This window comes from Tripterygium wilfordii, chromosome 8 (genome assembly GCF_013401445.1).
Source record: "Tripterygium wilfordii isolate XIE 37 chromosome 8, ASM1340144v1, whole genome shotgun sequence".
In the NCBI taxonomy this organism is placed as follows: domain Eukaryota; kingdom Viridiplantae; phylum Streptophyta; class Magnoliopsida; order Celastrales; family Celastraceae; genus Tripterygium; species Tripterygium wilfordii.
This window is the reverse complement of record NC_052239.1, coordinates 10342418-10360388: the sequence shown is the minus strand read 5'-3', so window position 1 is coordinate 10360388 and position 17971 is coordinate 10342418. Positions and strand designations below refer to the sequence as shown.

The 17971-nt window shown below is 38.1% G+C and overlaps 5 protein-coding genes across 5 annotated transcripts; 2 read left to right on the top strand and 3 right to left on the bottom strand.

Annotated features, from left to right (window-relative positions):
- Positions 1 to 587: 587 nt before the first annotated feature.
- Positions 588 to 1755, bottom strand: LOC120004570. Its single transcript, XM_038853935.1, has 2 exons — positions 1311 to 1755; positions 588 to 1231 (listed from the first exon to the last, which is right to left on the bottom strand). Exons 1-2 carry the CDS (start codon positions 1615 to 1617, stop codon positions 840 to 842), a joined length of 699 nt encoding a protein of 232 aa, XP_038709863.1. The 5' UTR covers positions 1618 to 1755; the 3' UTR covers positions 588 to 839.
- LOC120004569 (UPF0481 protein At3g47200-like) lies at positions 1673 to 3419 on the top strand. The gene is made up of 2 exons (XM_038853933.1): positions 1673 to 1812; positions 1986 to 3419. The coding sequence occupies exon 2, from the start codon at positions 2007 to 2009 to the stop codon at positions 3324 to 3326; it is 1320 nt and encodes a 439-aa protein (XP_038709861.1). The 5' UTR covers positions 1673 to 1812; positions 1986 to 2006; the 3' UTR covers positions 3327 to 3419.
- A 1690-nt stretch (positions 3420 to 5109) lies between these two features.
- On the bottom strand, positions 5110 to 7182 carry LOC120003921. The gene is made up of 2 exons (XM_038853079.1): positions 6303 to 7182; positions 5110 to 5767 (listed from the first exon to the last, which is right to left on the bottom strand). The coding sequence occupies exons 1-2, from the start codon at positions 6949 to 6951 to the stop codon at positions 5670 to 5672; spliced, it is 747 nt and encodes a 248-aa protein (XP_038709007.1). The 5' UTR covers positions 6952 to 7182; the 3' UTR covers positions 5110 to 5669.
- Positions 7183 to 9304: 2122 nt separating this feature from the next.
- Positions 9305 to 10218, bottom strand: LOC120003922. The gene is made up of 2 exons (XM_038853080.1): positions 9968 to 10218; positions 9305 to 9894 (listed from the first exon to the last, which is right to left on the bottom strand). Exons 1-2 carry the CDS (start codon positions 10185 to 10187, stop codon positions 9521 to 9523), a joined length of 594 nt encoding a protein of 197 aa, XP_038709008.1. The 5' UTR covers positions 10188 to 10218; the 3' UTR covers positions 9305 to 9520.
- Positions 10219 to 12790: 2572 nt separating this feature from the next.
- On the top strand, positions 12791 to 16182 carry LOC120003920 (tubby-like F-box protein 3). Its single transcript, XM_038853078.1, has 5 exons — positions 12791 to 13681; positions 14671 to 14758; positions 15017 to 15146; positions 15295 to 15474; positions 15632 to 16182. Exons 1-5 carry the CDS (start codon positions 13331 to 13333, stop codon positions 16098 to 16100), a joined length of 1218 nt encoding a protein of 405 aa, XP_038709006.1. The 5' UTR covers positions 12791 to 13330; the 3' UTR covers positions 16101 to 16182.
- Positions 16183 to 17971: the final 1789 nt, after the last annotated feature.

Below are 17971 nucleotides of genomic sequence, written 5' to 3'. Positions count from 1 at the left end.
GTTTATGAGGCCACATCAACGAAAATTAGTTAAATTTGACTTTTCTCCGCCACATCACAGGTTTGATTGTCCGAAATAGTGAAAATATGTCCGTGTGACTTATTTGAAACAAATTCAATTTTTCGATTCTCATATTGGAACATTTGTAAATTGAGTGACTGAGTTGGAATTTGATTCAAATTTCAGTGACCAAAAGTTGTATAATCCCGTAGAGTTTATTTTTTAATTTTCAATGCTAATTTATAAGTTATGGAAAATAATCTAAGTTATAAGTTGTGAGGTATTTAATGAAACATTTATGATTTATCTCCAATGTAAACACTTGCCATGAAAAATATGCGCCTATAGTACATTTTATTTTTTAATTTTCAACACTAATTTATAAGTTATGGAAAATAATCTAACCAATAAACTCATGATGAAGTTTTATCGCAATGGTGGCTCAATAGCAATCATAATAATGGATTGGGTGAGGACCTATGTATTATGCATTGAATTTTTTTTGTAAAATTTTCAAAAATGACAAATATATAATATTTTGTGTAACAAATCCAACTATATATATTTTATTCGAAACAAAAATCAAATCATTCCAATTATGCTCTTATATTTGCTATAATGGAAGGGGAAAAAAATAGTTACATTCACACCATTCAAGTTTAACCCAAACATACACCCGAGTCACATAATTAGAGTGATAAAGATATGTGTATACTCTCATCACCTCACCAGGGTTCAAATCCCCTCCTGCTCGTTTAAAAAAAAAAAAAAAAATCAAACCAAACACACAATCAAAACCATAATGAGTAAAAAACAAGAGTCGAAAACAGAGGAAGCAATCAGTGATCCTTGTTATCGTGGGGAGAGAGGGAGCGAAGCTGAGAGAGCAGCTGGTCTTGGGCTTCTTTCAATTGCATCATTCCTTCCTGCAAACTAATTACTCCTTTACGACTTGTCTGACTGATCTTCCCAATTTCAACGAATCTGGGGTCCGAAGGATTCAGTGATTTGAGGAAGTCGACTGCATCTGCAATCTCATCTCCTACACTAGTTCTCTGCTCCATCTCCGATAACTTCTTTAATCGGCTAATAATGATTGGTTGTAGGTGCGCTTTGAGTGCAGATTTTTCTTCAGGAGTCTTGCAGAGCTCGTATGCCCTGCGAGCGGAAACCAAGTCCAACGCCTCCTGAGTGTTCTTGTCCTTCAAGTTGCTGAAATCAAGTATTGGATCTGCATCCCATACATACATACACAATAATTCATGAACATTTGTAGGTATTTTGATGTGAAATCTGTAATGAAAATTTACCAAGCGAAGTGGTTGGCACTCCAGAGGTTCCTCTTCGCAAGGACGAGGACGAGGACGAGGAGGAGGAGGACGATCGCTTCCACTTGGAGGAGGATTCAATTGAGTCAATATACTCTGCGTAAGGATTTGATGAATTTTGATCGGTGGTCTGCATCGCCTTCACTCTTTCACCTTTCATGGTCAGGTGTAATGCCCAATTTGAGTCTGCATTCAATTCTTCAGTGAAGACTATACAAGGGAAGGCTCGCGATGGCCAAATAGAGAGAGACAAGTTGACGGTGGGGCCCTTGCACGTGAAATGGGGCATCGCCCATAGTTGACCGACGACTCAAACTCTGAAAGACTGAAACCAAACAAGTTTGTCAAGTGAATTATACTGCAGAGTTTGGAGGACCAGAAACACCCATATATGGCTGACTGAGTGGCTTAGTTACCAGATCTGGAAGCAAATAATAGCAAATCCATCGGACCCTTTTTGCTGCGGATCTTCATATTATTCCAGGTAACTCAAATATTGTCCTTGTAGTGCTTTACTGGTTTGAAAGTTCCACCATTGTACGCTAGTTTCAGCTTCAGATTCTTGTTAATTGTATATGAACATCAAATTATATGAGATTCTTACCAATAAGGATAGAATATTATGTAATTGCTGAATTTGCTTTGCGAATTCGGCAGGTTATTATTGTGTGATTTAATATGGGGGAACCAGCTGATAATCCTCTTCAAATGGAAGAATGGATAATCGACATTGTAAGGGAGCTCAAGGAAACATCTCCAATATCTTCGAGTTGCAGCATCTGCAAAGTTCCCATGAACGTTCGATCGGTAAATGAAGATGCTTACACTCCTCACATCGTCTCAATTGGACCAATCCACCATCAAGACAAAAAGTTATTGCCTATGGAGGATCACCACCATGGAGACAAAAAGTTATTGCCTATGGAGGATCACAAACGGCGGTACCTACAATCCCTCTTCAAGCGTACACAGAAACCTATAGCAATTCTCAAGGATGCTTGTGATACCATCTTAGATCTTGATGAAGATGTCCGTGCTTGCTATGTAGAACCAATCCTGTACAATAAAGAGGAGCTTGCGAAAATCTTATTATATGATGCAGGGTTTATGCTTGAGCTTTTCTTCAGATACTCTGAAATGGGTTCGAAAGTACAAAATGATCCCATATTCACGACTTCTTGGATGATCTTGACACTGCAACGTGACTTGGCGCTTCTGGAGAATCAGATTCCTTTCTTTGTTCTAAAAGCTGTGTTTAAGCTTATAGCGCCGCGTGGTACTGTTGGTCTTCCAACGCTCAAAGAGCTTGCTCTTCAATTTTTCAAGTCAATGTTGAATATCAGCGAAGAGGCATTCCTGGCAAAATGCAGGCAGAAGGGCAACCACTTGCTTCACTTGTTGCACAACTGTTATCTTCCTTCAAATCCTATAGATTCAAGAAGCAAGGGAGCATGGGAATTCATACATTGTGCAACATCACTCAGTCAGGTTGGGGTAGTGTTTCAAAAGAATACGACAAACAACTTGTTCGATTTACAGTTCGACAATGGCATATTCACAATTCCAACGTTGCACGTTCATGACACTACTGATTCACTCTTCAGGAACCTTGTAGCATTCGAGCAATGTCAACAGGACAGTAAACATTACATTACATCATACATCATGCTCATGGATAGACTGATCGATACAGCAGATGATGTCGAGTTACTTCAAAGGGAGCGAATCCTTGAGAATGTTTTGGGTGGCGGAGATGATGTTTCAAATCTCTTTAACAATATCGGCAGGCAAATAGTTCTGAAAGACTTCTATTTTGCAAGATTATGCAATCAAGTTAATGCCTACACTAAGTCCCGTCGACATCGTTATATAGCTGCATTGAGACGTGACTACTTTAAAAATCCATGGAGTATTACGTCCTTCGTGGCTGCCGTTGCACTTATTCTTCTTACTTTCTTGCAGACCCTGTATACTTTACTTTCTTATTACCATAGTTGATACTTGTTCTGCACTTTGTTCTTAAATTCTCTGCTTAACCAAAAGACTTTTATAATAATAAGATGGAAGCCAGACCAATGCCATTATGAGCCACCGACAATCCTGCGAAATGAAGAGAAGATGACAGACGGAAATTTCTCGACACCGGTCAATCTTGGACAGCCTGAAAGTGGACAATAATTCTGCATGGTTTAGCTACTCAAATTAAGTTCTACTGCTTGCATACTTGCTTTTCAATTTATTATTAGCTTGTTCATGGATATATCAATGATTTAATAAAAGACTGTAATGACTAATGAATAATAGACAAGTCAACTGTGGGTGGGGTGGGGCGTCCCATGCATTTCCATCGCAGGTTAGAGAAGCCGTTGCTTCCTCACCGAATGCCATAGTTGACTGGCATTCAGGAGCCTTATAGTTGACCGGCTGGTTTTATATAGAGGTGGTAAAACTCTGTTAGGTCCACATGTTGAATTTGTTCGATCTATATTAAACCAAGTTTAAACATAAGTTATATGTCCGAAATCCGGATCCAGATACAAAATTCTTGTCGGGCTTAAAATTGGGTCCAAGTCCAAACACATAAATCTTTTCCAGTTTAGTTGTTTGGGGCATAACTAAGATTAGGTTATTGTCTGATTTATTGTCCGAATCTAAGCTAATCCATATTTGGTCAATTAAATATGTCCGAAATCAAATCCGAATTAGAACCATCATGTAAATATTTCGTAAATACATAATATTATTCGACTTGGAACCAATTTTTTCTACCCCTACTTTTACAAACCATTTACTCACTCCTTTATTTTTATCCTGGTTCATCATTATATATTTCGCAGTCCTTTCTTGAAACCAACCTTTTTTTTGGCAAGTGGAACTCACTCAATTATCCACTACATAATTGATTGATAAACCTTGGGCCGCATGGAAAATTTCGCAACTCTCATTGACCAGATAAGAGTATAAGACCATGATCAAGATAGGTGGCTTTCGCACATGCTAGACTGAGTAAGAACTTACTCGCAAATTGTGATAATAGGAACACCCACGATACTTAAACTCACAACCTTCGGCTTACACTAAGAGTTATCACGGTCAAGTTCTTAAGTTAATATTTCATAAATTTGTAATATTGTTCGATTTAGAATCGATTTTTTCAACCCCTACTTTTACTCTTTTACAAACCATTTACTCACTACTTTATTTTTATCCTAGTTCATCATTATATATATTGCGCAGTCCCTTCTTGAAACCAACCTTTTTTTGGCAACTGAAACTCATTCAATTGTCCACCGGATAATTGATATGGATAAACCTAGGGCCGCATAAAAATTCTACAACTCTCATTGACTAGATAAGACCTTGATCGAGACAGGTGGCTTTCGCACACACTAGGCTGAGTAAGAACTCATCTCACAAATTGTGCTAATAGGAACACCCACGATATTTAAACTCACAACCTTCGCCTTACACTAAGAGTTACTACAGTCAAGTTCCTATCTCCGCCAACGACCTATGAGGAACTTGCTTCCTTCCAACTAAGCCAAGTACTCTTATACATGGCTCCAAAACTAATCCGATACTACGAATAAAACTATCAAATCCGACGACTCCTATCCATAAGGATCAAGGTTCGTAACTCATGCTCCAAATCCACAGGAATGGCAAACGTAATCTTCATCTAACGGAGGAAAGGCTTCCTGCCAAACCGAGAGAAATTTGAAGCCAAAAACAATTCCCCAACAAATTCTGCTTACAGTACAATCTAATAAGAGATGATGAGTAAAAGAGAACAAATTTCTTGCCCTGGACGTTAGTTATCTAGATCCACGTATGCACAATACTAATGAAGCAATACAATGAAAGAAGAAGTTGACCTATCAATGGATACCAAGAGAGATGAACCAAGTTGGATCAAATGCTTCAGAACATATACAAATACGGATTCGAAGTCCGCGTAGCATCAGCTTTCTAGAATAAATATACAAATGTACACCCTCAATTCTAGTAGTTCAGATTGAAATCTGATGCCTCCGCAAATGTTATTCTGAAACGTCAACGCTCACTGGCATTCTAGATGAAAAGGAGCAGAGTAACAGCATATGCAGAGGAGCACAATCCGCAAAAAAAGAAGAAGAAGAAGCTTTATGAACAACATGAGAAAATGTAGTATTTCCCCTCAAACTCATATCATTTCCCCATTAGCCTTCATTGCCAGTATGACTGAAGATTTAGCATGGCCAACAATATCTCAGAATGCTACCTAATTAGTCTTTGTTATGATTTGGACAGGTCTTGCAGGCTCCAAAGTCCAAACCTCCTCCAGCCCATGAGGAATGCATTTTATGGGGCGGGAGGGATAGAGGAAACCGCTTCAAGTATGGTCTGTCCACAACAATGCTGAGAATTGCCACAGTTTGCACATTGTCTCTGAAAATTACCTGCATTTTTATCGTAGCAATCCATTAAGTATTCTCGAATAAATTAACGATGCTGCCCATTAATCGTGGCAATAGAAAGAAATTACTTTGCCTATAAATTATATGGTGATTTCTCATATGAAAATGTAAACATTACAGAACAAAGTAATGGTTCTCAGGCCTATAAAAAATCGATGCACATGTATTTATCTGGCCTAAATCCATGAAATCAATTAACGTTTCAATTATGTTAAAAAAATTTGCTAATTCAATTCACTAAAGCTAAACCTGTTGGCTCCAACAAATTATCAATTCCAACTCTCCAAACCCAAAAAGATTGGCGCTTTGATTGATCGAAAATCTCAAATCGGCCCGAGTTACTAGTTTGGAACAAATTCAAACTTCATGTTAAGTTGCAACTTTTCAACAATGAATTTGGAAAATGACCAATCTTTCGGTGACGAAACGTATACTTAACTTAACCCATGTATATATATACACACAAACTCAAAAGCAATATGAAATTGAAGATAATAGTTAGTTAGAAGAGACTTACCGGACTCCATTGCACGTTTGATCAGACGTTGCAACTCTTCTCTAACGATACCAGAATTGGATACGCGCGACGGAGAATAAGGAGGAGGAGGAGGAGGAGGGAGTTTTCCATTACTGGTAGTTTTCAGATCAGTACAAGTAGAAGAGAATTGATAAGGAAACGATTGGGGGAGTGATAGACAGCTTTTAAGTTTTCCAAAATACAAGGGATTAATTGAGGCAGAGGGATTAGAAGAGGGTTCAGTAGTTGCAGAAGAAAAAGAAGAATTAGGGAAATCATGAGCTGATGAACTGTTGTTGTTGTCGTTCTCTGTTGGGGAGTCTTGACTCTCGAGATCTGGAGACGAAATCGAGTGAGGCAGTGAAGGCGTGGAGGGTGCTGAAGAGTCAAAGGAGGGAGTCGAGTAAGATCTCGATAGATTTCCGTCCGATTGGAACGGAACAGCCGTAATCGTGCCGGAACCACCTAGTGCGGAATTCAGGCGGAGAATCTCCAGATTTGTGTGACCTAGTCGAAGAGCTTCGGCATAGGAAACTTTGGATTCCATGTATTTAGCGAAGTGATTGACGAAGGTGGGAGGTGATTGTTGCTTCCTGTCAGTTCCATTATTTCTCTTGCCATTTCTGCTGCCTTCGTCTCTTTCGACCATGATTAGATTACAGTCTGACAAACAATGGTGAAGGGAAGGAGGAGAGAAAACCAGTGATGTGATGGATAAGAACAAGGTATTTGGAATAGCTACTGAATAGAAGTTCAACCCACAAACGAAACCGTGGAAGGAGTCAAAACTCTGTTTGTGTAAGAAAGATTTGATGATATCCCATTTGGAAGCATCTTGCTGGTTTCCTTATTATGTAAAAAAAACTCTCTTCGTTCATGAATCTCTCTTTTTTCCTGGGATTTTTTATTTTTTATTTTTTGCATGATGTCGTATAAATGTTAATTTTCATCGCTTGCAACTCAGTCGCTTATGTTCTAAATGTTCCAAATTGATAATTGACCTTACTGATTCATTCCACTGTCAAATTTTGTATTATTTCATTTCGTCAACATATTGACCTGACATATTAACCAAACAAAAACCGTGAAAAAAAGGACATGACAAATGTTTAGCCTATTATTTGTATCAAAAATAACCCTTACACGTAAGTTGACACAAGACAGGATGTGGTGCATACTTGTCATATGCCAACCAATCCCCAATTGACATGTGGCATGAGTAGGACTTTCATATTTCTAATGTTTATTCATTTTATAGATTTTTTTTGTAATTATTGACCTGCAATCCAAGGATTAATTACTGAATATCGGGAATGTCCAAAGATTACAATCAAGTGAGTTATTGTCTTAATGGTTTATCCTCTCTCAAATTAGTTTGTTGAGGAATAACCGAGATTTTAACAAGATTATCTCAAAGAAAGTTCAGGAGAAATTGGAGTTTGTTAATCTTACGTCCCTAAATTTTTTCTCAAGCACGCCTCCAGCTACTGTACAATACTAAGAAGCCAAGGCAACATTTGTCCTACAACCTAAGGAAAAGGACATTTTTCGACCACCATTCGTGCAGGAGTATCAACAAAATGACAATTGTTAGCCATGTTTCCACAATTTCAAGCACGAAATCTGCAAACCAGGAAGGTGGAAGATGTCTTCCTAGAATTTCTACATCCACCTTGAAGAATGAGTGCGACTAGAGAGATGCTACCATCATCCCTATTTCTAGGGGAATGTTGCGGTTATCAAGACCACTAACCCAATCACTCAAGCAAACACCATGAAGGTAGTTTCCCATGTTTTCCCGCAACAAAATATGTGAGGAAAGTGCTTGAAAAACAGGAGGAGATATGTCACCATGTTCATCACAAGTGCTATAAAAGGAGAAGGAAGAAAAGTCTACAACCCCGAGTCAATCACGTACTCGGCGTCTTCAAATCTTTACTGTTTACTTAGACAATCACTCTGGTCACTTATGTTTTTAATTAGCATGGCTCAGGCCAACTAGTTTTAGATTTGTCATTTTCCTTTTCACAAAGTCCCCGCGACTATGCCTTTAATTTAGCTTGTAAAGCACATCCAAATACATTCCAAGATGCGTTCCTTTTCAATGAAATTCTTAATGCATTCTAACAATGTATTGTTTTTCATTTCCTTTCATTAGAAGTTCTTTCATTCCGGTGATAGTGTTCTGTCTCCTACTTTTTTCCAAATTGATATAACACAAATTTTAAATCATTTTCCAGGAAGGCAGCCTCAAGCCAACAGCTTTGTGTTCTTTAGCTGCACATAATCCATCTAGTGAAGAGGTTGGACTTGGTGTAAACCCTTATCAAAACCTTTGGACTAACAGCAAGTCTCGTCGTCCTGTCACACCTAAACACACATCATCCATAACCCCAACACTTATATTCCCAACAATCGGATTTTGGATATCTCCTATCTAGCACAAAGACATAGAACACCTATGTATCTCTGTTACTCACAACTTTTGTGTGGCATGAGTATTAGGGTTACACTTGATTGGCATACGAGGGAAAGACATATCAGAGACATTAAAGAGACAATTTTATCTGTAGAAGTTCTAACCCTAAATTGCAGGGTTGGTAAAAAAAAAGGCGTAGAAATTGAATCAATCAATTGGTTGATTACTTTAAAAAAAATTCACTTAGAGCTGATCGGAATAACTATCAATAACAAAACAACAAAACGTTGATTAAATTCATATAAAAATTAAAAAAAAAACCGTTTATACCCTATTAAGTTGAATCTCCATTCTTGCACCGTTGAAGAGGTTTGAAGACTGAACCAGGAAATTGAATCTCCATTCTTGCGCCATTGAAGAGGTTTGAAGACTGAACCATAGGAATTTAAGAACTCATTTTGAATTCACAAAATAAAGTGTCAAGCCCTTTTTTTTTTTTTTGGGAAACAAGAGAGAGGAATTCGAATCCTGATCATCAAAATGATACACTCAAATTTTACCACTCCAACTAATGATTTGAGAGTTTGGGTGTAAAGTGTCAAGCCTATGATTCATGATTCATCCAGATAGAGATAGGTTAGAACATGATTACAATTAATCAAAATATGCACATCTTTGGGACATTTCGTCCACAACACAAATTTAACCACAAAATTTTTTTTTTTTTTAAAAAAAAACACCCTAGAAAGACTGACCCAAGGCACAAATTCTGGAAAAAGAAACCAAACAGGTATATACATCATTCTGTAGCTGGAAGAGACATTTTGGCAAGTTCAGATTGCAATTTCTCTTGCGATTCCTTAATCCGCAACGTTCCTTCGTGCAGTCTAATCACTCCTTCACGACTCGTATGACTTATATTACCAAACTCCGCGAATTTCGGATCTGAAGGATTTAGTAACTTGAAGAAATCAACCAACTCTGCAATTTCAGCCCCTACATTACTCTTCGCTTCCATCTTCGACAACCTGTGCAAGTGATCAAGAATTACCGGTTGCAGACGCGCTTTGAGCTTCGCCTTTTCGTCAGAATTCTTGCAGTTCTCAAATTCACCTCGAGCGCCGGTCAAATCGAACGAATTCTGAGCAATTACATCTTTGTTTGAATTGTTTTCTGCAATCGAGATCAGATTAAAACATATATTAATGAAATCAATAAGATCTTTACTCGTTTTCACGAAGCTTACCAGTTGAGGGAACGGTTGCAGGAGGATCTGAAGATTGGCATGGAGGAGAAGTCGGCGATAACGCTGTTTTCAAGGGCACGTGCTCACTGGGAGATGACGATGACGACGAAGACGGCAAGGTAAGCTTAGATTTGGAGGAACCGACTGATTCAATATATTTTGCGAACGGGTTTGACAGTTTTGGAGGATCCGTGATGTACGATCTCCCAATTTTCACCATTTCTTGTGTTGAATTTGTAGCGACTAATGGCGGATTTCAAAACTTTTTAAAGTCTGAAAATTACTTGAACAGTACGTTTATTCGAATAAGCGGTCATTGTGAGGTCCCACGACGCACGCGGTATGTGCTAGTGGGTTGACGACGAGACTGTGGATGGTATTTGAATGTTTGATTGAAGACTTAATCACATTTCCTTAAAAAATAATTAAAATGACTTTTTTTTTAAAAAAATAAAAAAAATGTTGTTTTAAGGATAACCTAACCGTGTGCTCATAACTCAACTTGATTAGAGATTCTGGGGTTTGAAACAGCAATCTTGCTTTACAAGTTTGGTTGAGTTTCAGGTATTTCCAAGAACAAACAGAAGAACCTGTAGATGATTGAACTACAAGGGAAAAGGAAAGTTAAAAGTGGGCTACCGGTGACATGCAAGTTACGTGAACAAAGATAATCGGAGAAATCTTGACATCGTAGGTGTCGGTTAAAGAAGTTTTGACGGTTAAGTTAATAGGATGGAGTCCTGTGAGTGAGTATATTTCACGGTCAATCCTCCCATCTTTGGGAAGAAAGTTTGGTATTTATAGTTTATGTAAAGGAAATACGTACAGATGAAATGTATCAGAAAAGGGGTGAATGTGATTGGAAAAGGAATAAGTCTTTTATTATAGCTCTAAATAGGACGAATGTAAGTCTCGAGGTTGCTTAGGGTTGATAACCAAGCAACCTCATAGTTGAAGGTTGAGTTTTGATTGGTCGATCCCGGAGTTGTCGAGACCAAGATCAAGTCCAAAATAAATGATGAGGGTGAAATAAGGGGAACAAGTTGCCCGAAGTCGCCTGTCTTGGACAGAGGCACAGGGCCTTGATATGCATGTGATACAAGCTGAAAATATAGAAGTCTTAGTTGTCATACCTTAAGCGAGTATTAGTTAATCAAAATAGTTGACTTGGTTTAATCATACCTGATTAAATGGGCCGTGTTCATTTCCAGGTAAGGCTTGCTTCATGGTGCTTTTGTTGGCTTCAACTCTAGATTAATTACTTATACTGATTTTACCTTAATACTGTAATTGTTTTGCTTATGCTTCCTGGCTAGATAGTGAACTGCTGAAATGTTGGAATGTGCTGATAGTGTTGATTCTTGTTTGTGGTTTAAAAGCATTTTGTTTAGGAAAGAGGGTCTAGACTAAAACTAACATACAATTAGTCTATTAAAATTTCACACCCCATACAACTAACTAATTATATTGTCCGTTTTAAAGTTTCGATTCTCGTGGATACAGTGGATTACCCGTACGGGTTTGTTGTTCCTAAACCCAACTCACCAAGGTAGGAAAAATGTCTAACTAATTATAAATATGTGGATTTGTCCTTATAAAGAAGAAATAATCCACACATCTTGTCGATGTGGGATAACACACGCCCTCATTTATGAGTTGGGTTATGCCAAACCCAACAAGTGGAGTAGATGTCAGGTCCAACTAAACCGAATTGCTCAATGAAACTTGTAATTCCAATCTTGTGCAGGCAGTGGACTTCATTAGTTTTGATTTAATGAGGGAACCAGCGGCTGATGATCAGAATGCAGTTAAAGCATGGATTATCTCCATGATAGAGGATCTATCAAGATTATCACAATTATTTTCAACTTGAAGCATTTGCAAGGTCCCCAAGAGACTCCGGTCAGTGGAAGAATTGGATTCACTATGGAGAGAAACATTTGTGTTAAAACGAAATCCCACATCGCTTGGGTACAATTTGTTGAGTTTGTCTATTAGATGGGATGTCCCCCTTCTTTGTAAACTGGTTTGTAAAAGAAACATCGAGGCCACGTTTCTTTACATGGGTAACACTGGCCTCCAACTTGTCCATGGGGAGTATCGGTTCTTCACAATTTGCACCCTCCCGATGGGGGATCACAAACAGTATTACCTTCCATCTCTACTTCAGCAAACACTTGATGCTGTAGTATCTCTGGAGATTTGCTGCAGAACCATATTAAAGTCTCGATTCAAAGGGTCCGGGATTGCCATGGAGATCCCATTGAAACTAACAAAGCTTAAACTTGCAACAATCTTGTTACAAGATGCTGGTCTTATGCTTGAATTGTTTAATGTACTCTGAGATGGAGTCGAAAGTGCACGATGATCCTATATCCACAACCTCTTGGATGATCTTGACATTGAAGCGGGATGAACTTTCTTACTATCACCATTGATTTTGTACCAGTTTTGATGCATAGATACTAGCTTTTGTCAAGACATTCAGATATCTCCATATCTAGGTAGCATATGTTTCTTTCCATGGTGAAAAGTCCCGATGGCCAATGGAGATAAGTACTCGTTTTTTTGAAGGTCTGATCTGGGTTTTCTGTGCCAAAGGCCCAAAATAGTCACAGATTGGGCTTTGAGGTCTTCATGAAGGATTTATTGGTGGATCACGTATGTACCAGAAGCCTTTCACCTGAACTGCCAACAACTCAAATCAACTCAAGGTGTTCCACTGTTTCAACACTATATTATAATTCTACGAAAGAATGTATTTTTTTTTTTGTTTAAAAATGGGTATATTTATTATGAATTTAATGCAGATATGAGGTATTGAGTTATTTCTTTACAGAACACTTAGGACAGCAAGTGTTGGATAAAGGGCGCATGCGTCCCCTCACCGTCTTGTTGTCTCCGCTGCTGATTCCTCTCGAAAGAAACCTTTCATCCAAACGGGTCTCAAAATCTAAATGCAAGGCCGCATTTTTCTCATCTGGAGATCCATGTACAGTATTTCTGTTTAATTTAATTGTATAATCCTCTGTTCAATTGCTGTTTCTGGAAATGGTGGCTATTCAGTTCAATCGTTGGGAGACAGTGTTAGCTGTCTCTGATGGTTGTTTTTGAAAATTCACCGTCTGTAGATAAGTAATCGGTGAAGTATGCTTCTCTTTCATATTTTGGGGATCAAACTGGGGTGGTGGATTTCATAAATCATGGAGTTTCAGCTTTTGAGGTATCTGGGTTTCGTTAATTAGAGATTATTTGCTTCAATCAGATGGGTAAAAATTATACATTTGGGAGCAAATCCATGTAGATTTGATCAGACATTTCGAACTACTGGGTGTTTAGTGAGGCAACGATTGAGGCGGCATAATGTCTATTAAGAGTATGTTTCAAGACTTGAAGGCTGAGCTTGGGAGCATATCCAGCAGAGGATTTGACATTAAGTTTGGATATGGGGTTCGATCCAGGTCACAGCGTGTGGTACGGGATAGTTCAGTGACACTAGTTGATGCATTTAAGCAGAGCTGTTGGGCTAACATGCCACCGGAACTTTTGAGGGATGTGCTCATGAGGATTGAGGCTTCCGAGAGTTCTTGGCCTCCACGGAAGAATGTAGTTGCTTGTGCTGCTGTCTGTCGAAACTGGAGAGAAATTATGAAGGGAATTGTGAAAATACCAGAAATTTCGGGCAAGTTGACGTTCCCAATCTCCTTGAAGCAGGTTAGAGCTTTATCAATGATGTTTATTTTTAGACATTGTGGCTTATTAGTTGATTCAATTTTGTTTTCTTTAGTATGTTATGATTATGATGAGTATAAAGGAAGCATTGTTTATGCGGTAAAGAGCAAAAGGCCTGGTCTTCTGGACTATACATTCAGGGTTAAGAAATGAAATTTGTTTCTGTTAAATTTCTTAGAATAAGGAAACTAAGTTGTTTACGGCGTTAGAGTTCCTTTACCGCTAGAGGATCCTGATAAACATTACCCAGAGGCCTTTGAATAGCTAATCTAGGCTTCCAAAGTATCAAAATAAAGATAATTGATAAAACATTCAATCTTGTGTCTGCTCTCATCTGTTGTACTCATGGCAGTTAGCTGGAATGAGTCCAACCTATTCTCGCTGACATAATTTTGCTTTTAAATGTTTGGGTGAAGTGATTGTAAATGAAATGGGGGCTAGGAAAACCATCTTTTTAAATTTTATCACATGTGCAAACTAAAAGTTTGGGTTTGACTACATGAGTATATGAGCAAATCAACGGGGATCTACTACATGTATCCGCTTCCGCCATGGGATGATGATGATGACATGTGCAAACTAAACCATTCATAAGATGACTTCTGGACTAAGTATCTTCAATCTCTTTGAGATTGGTGCCAATACCGTGATTGATTTTCATAACATGTTGTGCTGTTTATACTGTCAACCTAAGGGCTAACTCTGGACCCAGTGGTAAAGTTGGTCCCCATGCTCCGGCTCTAATACGGTAGCCATGTGCAGTGGTGTCGTTTATGTTTCTTTATAATGTAAACCTCCGTTGTTCCGGTCACCAATGAATGCTTGAGATATTGCTCAGAATTTTCACTTCTATTTCCTTTTCCTATGGTATTTGAAAGATTGAGCTTAGAGTTCAATGGCATAAATAAATTTTAAAGCGTTTACTTGTCTTCTCCAGCTAATGTTTAGAACATTGGTTTTTTGTTTTGCAGCCTGGTCCTAGAGATTCCCTTCTGCAGTGCTACATAAAACGAAATCATAGCAATCAAACATATTATCTTTACCTAAGCTTAAATGGAGGTTAGACAGTGAAAACAATGTGTTTCTTTTTCTTTACTATGGTGTATTTCTCATTATATACAAGTTATTAATTTTTTTGTGCATTCATAAGTTTATGTGGTTGAAATTAGATGTATCGATAAATTAGTAATCCAACTGAATAAATGAAGATTTTTTTCTTTCTTGGTTCACCGAGTGAACTATTTACACATTTGTTTGGTTGTCTTTTTCAAGCTGCATATGACTTCAACCCGTTTGCTTTCTATGATGGTTTCACAGCTTCATATGATGATGGCAAGTTCCTTCTTGCTGCACGGAAGTGCCGGTGGGCTACTTGCACCGACTACATCATCTCATTAAACTGTGATAGTGTGTTTAAAGGGAGCAGCACATATGTCGGAAAATTGAGGCATGTTTAGTTGGCTTGTGATTTTACTGATTCATGCTACTCACTCGATCTTAGTTTATTTTCTTGAATGTTTATTTGTCTTGTGAATTGGATGGTTTTTACTAATCATGTCATCTAAGTTTATGATTTTCCTTTCTTTGCTTGGCAGAGCTAACTTTCTGAGAACTAAGTTCACAATCTTTGATGCCCAGCCTCCATATCCTGGGACTGGAGTATCCAAATGTCGCTCCGTAAGGTTAGTTAACATGAAACAAATCTCCCCTAGAGTCCCTGCTGGCAATCATCCTGTCGCCCACATCTCATATGCATTAAACGTCTTGGGTTCGAGGTAAGAAGAATGTTTGTACATTTTTTTTTTCATTGCAAAAGAATATAACATGGCCCCAAAAGAAGAAACTAGAATGGGTAGAGTCGGTAGACACCATTTGTTTGTTAATGCTGCTTTCATTGTATATAAACTTAACTGGGCATCTGTTGGTTATCAGAGGTCCTAGGAGAATACAATGTGTCATGGATGCCATCCCTTACTCTTCTATTGAACCTGGAGGAGTCGCCCCCACACCCACCGAGTTTCTACTTAGTAGTCTGGATACCTTTCCGTCCCTTCCTTTTTTCAGATCAAAATCAATCCGCACAGATTTTGAATCTGGACCTTTGCCTGTCCAAGGAGAGGGAATGCTTGTGTTGAAGAACAAGGCACCCAGGTGGCATGAACAGCTGCAGTGCTGGTGTTTGAACTTTAATGGACGAGTTACGGTTGCTTCAGTGAAGAATTTCCAGCTGGTTGCATCTCCAGAAAACGGGTCCTCTGGGCAGGAGCATGAGAATGTCATACTTCAGTTCGGAAAAGTGGGAAAGGATGTCTTTACCATGGATTATCGGTATCCAATCTCAGCTTTCCAGGCATTTGCCATATGTCTTAGCAGCTTCGACACCAAGATTGCTTGTGAATGACAGAAGCTGCTGTTTTTGTTCTCCTCATGTCTTGTCCTCTTGATCATCTACCTGAGAAATGTGGCTGCTTATCTATGGCTAAATTAAATGATCTTCGCATTCAAACGAATCAGCGAGCTTCCGTAACCACCGTTGCCAAGCCTTCTCTTTGCAGCAAGCTTTTGGATGAGTTGGACTGTTTTGGTTTTACAGAAATATGAACAATTAGGTTTTCTATGGGCCTGACCTGTATTACCAGTTTTCTATGGGCCTTATTTATGCATAAAAATGTTAGATTATGTAATTGAAGCGCTTTTACCTAAAATGTTAGTCTATAAATTACTAGGTTATTTAATCACGTAGGAGTGGTCGAGTTGGTTGGAGATAAATCATTTCGACTAAGAAACTCAAGTTCAATTCTCGACATCATCGACACCCATGCGACTTATCAAGTACTTGGATTTTATAATTATGTGCATGTATGGCACAGTGTGATCGCTAGTGGGATAAGTGCTGCCAAACAGAGGGGGCATTCGCTAGTGGTTTTCATTTGGATGATAACCTAGTCGTGAATCTCTCATGATCAAATTGTAGGGACTCGGAAGGTCATAAGCTCGATTCCCTCTAGGAGCACTATCCTTGTAGCCATGCAATGAGTTTTGGTCCAACTTACTCTGAAGTGTTAGAAGCTTCTATTTGCATGGATCTCATATCAGATGTCCACGGCGAATGTATTCATTGTTTCACAATTTATTGATTTCATTATTTTCTTCTTTCACAATAAACATTGGAAAAATGACTAATGTTATTAGATTAATTTATTTTAGTCTGCTAGAATTTATTTCCAAAAAACATTAATCACTTAAAATATAATAATAGTTATAGTTATACAGCGGAGTCCACGCTAATTCCACTCGTGGACTTAATAAATCAAATCTATAGTTTTAATTTTTCAACTAATCACGATTCCTCATGACTTAACAGTCAACGTACGTGCAGGCCAACTCAGCGTCCTATTTATTAATTCCATTTTATGACAAATTATTAAACTAATTAAATAATAAATACCTCAGAAAACTGTTTAAATTATTATAAAATCTATGGACTCCATGCCGAGACACTGTGATGAATATCCACTACACGTGATGAGGGTCCAAGTCGAATATTATAAGTTTGGGTCTAACTCTCTATTGAAAACCTAGATTGACAATATGAGGTTTGTCCTCCTTTATAAACTATACTCCAAATCCATCATCTTCCGATATGAGAGTCTCATCACATTGTGTTAATCCATAATACCATGGGCTATCAATGTTACCCCTTTTTCTTAAACAATTGACAACGATGACATATACGTTTGTTATTTGAATGTTCGATATTGGTTTAAATTTAGACCGTCAAACTCGTACACATAAATTTTTCACGTAATGAGATGGTAAGTTGGACAAAAACCCAACGAGTAGTTACAAAGATATTGCTTTTAGTGAGAATCAAACTCACAACATTCCAAATCTATACAATTTTGTTCCAGATAGATTCACCACTTGGGAATCACCCAAGTGATTGTATTCTGTCAAACATTACCCCTAACTACGGGCATTTACGGTCGGTTTATTCGGTTTTATCTATTTTTGATATAAATTTAACTGATCAAACCATGAATTTTTTTGGTCGATTTCGATTTTTAATATAGAAATATGTAAACTTTGGGAAAAAAAATTGAACAATCGATTCGGTTATGATTAGTTGCGGGTTCCGCAGTTTTTTTGAACTCACACACTGTTTAATAAGATGAGGGTCACTTTCGTCTTTCTATGCAGTACTGTCATATGCTATGAACGTGCACCTGATGTAATTGTGGGGTCACCTTTAGCTCCTTTTACCGTTGACAG